The following is a 2,180-nucleotide window of genomic DNA, read 5'->3' as shown; positions in this document are numbered from 1 at the left end:
GGGCCTGCACAGAAACACACCTGTGGGACCCCGTTTATCCAGTGGTTCCCCAGTAAAATGGCCATCATGGTAATCCTTAATAAGATTTCCAGCTTTATTCATGTGTGTTTTCCACGTTTCTAGCCCAGTTTGCTCCCTGGTGCTGTAGGTCAGCGAGGAGAATTGTGCCACTTACACAATCAGTGCTGAGGCTGTGATGCTAATCCTGCTCATTCGTACGTGGGAGTAGGTGCCACTCAGTGTAGCTTACTCTCAAGCAACCATATACTAGGGAGGCAGGGCTGCGAGGAGTGTGAGAACTCTCTTGGGCATAATGCAAAACCGAATACCTTGGGCCTTTAAACAGCTCATTCCTATCAATAAAACCTTCCCTCCCCCTCAAGCTAAAAATATTGCTTTAGATTAAATGATCCAGCCACCTTTTTAATTACGCCCCCCCGCCTCCCCCCATTTTCCAGATGAAGCCTCTGTCTGCAGAAGTATAAATAGTTTTTTCCACACACGCCCTTGCCGATGCTTTTATGGGAAGTTCTTTGTTGCAATATAGATTATGAATGGCCCTTTAAAGGGCGGGGGAGGAGGAGGAAATACGGGGGCTGGCGCTGCAAATAGGTGTGGGCGGCGAAGTGCCTCTGTCCGGGCACCGAGAAACCCCGCCCACTATTTTGGTGGGGGTGGGGTGGGGGGGTTTAGTCGAAGTATCCGGTCTTTTCTTCCACGTGGGGGAGCCGCGGGCCTGCTGCCATTGGCCCAGGGCGCCCACGTCTCGGCGTTCGGAGAGCGGGGATTGGCTGCGGCGGGGCTGGCCGCGGGGAGAAAGGGCGCCGCGGGCGGCAGCCGCTGTGTGGCATCACGTTCGATCCCAAGGTGGGGGGGAAAGTAAATATATATATATATAATATATTCGCAAATATAATTGTTGCCCTTTTAACAACGCGGCCGGTCCCTTTATAGAATAGTCCGTCTCCCCGCATTTTCCGGTCGGAGGCGAAATTGTCTGGTTTTTGTGTGATTCGTGGGAAGGACAGAGACAGTCCCGCCGCCTCCGGACCGTGGCGGAGGATTTTTCGACTTCCTCGTTTCCTTTCTTTAAACGCCCTTGGACTTATTCCGCTGGAGGAGGGAGCCGGGAGCCACTTTGCCGAGGGCTCCTTTGTTTGCCGCCGCCTGTCCCTGAGCGCTCTAACCAGCCTTCCTCCCACCCTCTGCTCCCCCTCCCAGGTAATCGAATGGACCACCAACCCACCCCCAGGAGTTGCAGCCGGGGGCCCCCAGCCTGCGAAGCCGTCCAGAGCGACCCTTCCATGAATGTTCACATCCACACGACCACCGGGGCCCGGTATGAGCTCTCTGTCCCCTTGGAAGAGACGGTGGAAGGTCTGAAAAGGCGGCTCTCCCAAAGGCTGAAGGTGCCGAAGGAAAGACTGGCTCTGCTGCACAAAGAAAGGTAAGAGTCCGAGGCCTGCGTTTTGACGGGGGGGGGGGGAGAGGGGTCTCCTCCTTTTCATACCCTGATGTGATTTAAGAGGGGGGAGGCAGAAGCCATTTTCTCTAGATATGCATTAGCATGCAATTCCCCCCCTCTCCTCCCAGTCTTGTATTCTGTTTCTTGTGAGGGTACAGTCAGAAGTGAAGTTATCCCTCTGTTATTTCCCAGGATGTTCTATCTGTGTGTGTGTTTGAGAGAGAGAGAGATGCCCTCATCTTGTCCTTCTGTCTCCACACACAAATGTGTGGCTTGTGAGTCCACGATTGTGTTTGCCTTGTGTTTGCTTGCGTTTCACATTGCAGCTGTGCGTAGATGGCTCTCGGTGGGGAAAAGATCCCCTTGTGTGTGTGTCTGCACGCACGTCATCCTGTTTCAAGTGGGTGTCTGCCTTTTCTGTCTTTTGATTTTGCAAAAAGCGGACCAGATTTCATTTGTCACGCCGGCATGCAAGTGTGTGTGTGCCGGTTTGTGTGGTTGGAGCTGGAAGCTCGATTGCTGACAGACCCGAAAATACCTCTTGCTGTGATGTCCCTGGATGGCACCCCAACCACCATTTCCCTCCCCATCTGTATTCTCAAGATGTGGGGAAGTTCTCTTTCAGCCAAAAAACCTTGCTTGAATACCAGCCCCGGGGGCATTTATGAAACTGTTTTGTCTTGGGGGGGGGGGGGGCCTGCCCTTTTTTTTTCAA

General features: G+C 53.3%; 1 protein-coding gene across 1 annotated transcript in view; it reads left to right on the top strand.

Annotated features, from left to right (window-relative positions):
• The first annotated feature begins 1,229 nt into the window (after positions 1-1,229).
• MIDN (midnolin) overlaps positions 1,230-2,180 on the top strand; it is a 33,929-nt gene continuing 32,978 nt past the window's right edge. Inside the window, exon 1 of the mRNA XM_015421717.1 lies at positions 1,230-1,447. Coding sequence (XP_015277203.1) covers positions 1,230-1,447 — 218 coding nt within the window. The remainder of the gene's footprint in view (positions 1,448-2,180) is intronic.

Source organism: Gekko japonicus, unplaced genomic scaffold, assembly GCF_001447785.1.
Source record: "Gekko japonicus isolate JY-2015 unplaced genomic scaffold, Gekko_japonicus_V1.1 scaffold777, whole genome shotgun sequence".
NCBI classification, from domain to species: domain Eukaryota; kingdom Metazoa; phylum Chordata; class Lepidosauria; order Squamata; family Gekkonidae; genus Gekko; species Gekko japonicus.
Note: the sequence above shows the minus strand (reverse complement) of the source record. Positions and strands in the feature narration are given on the sequence as shown.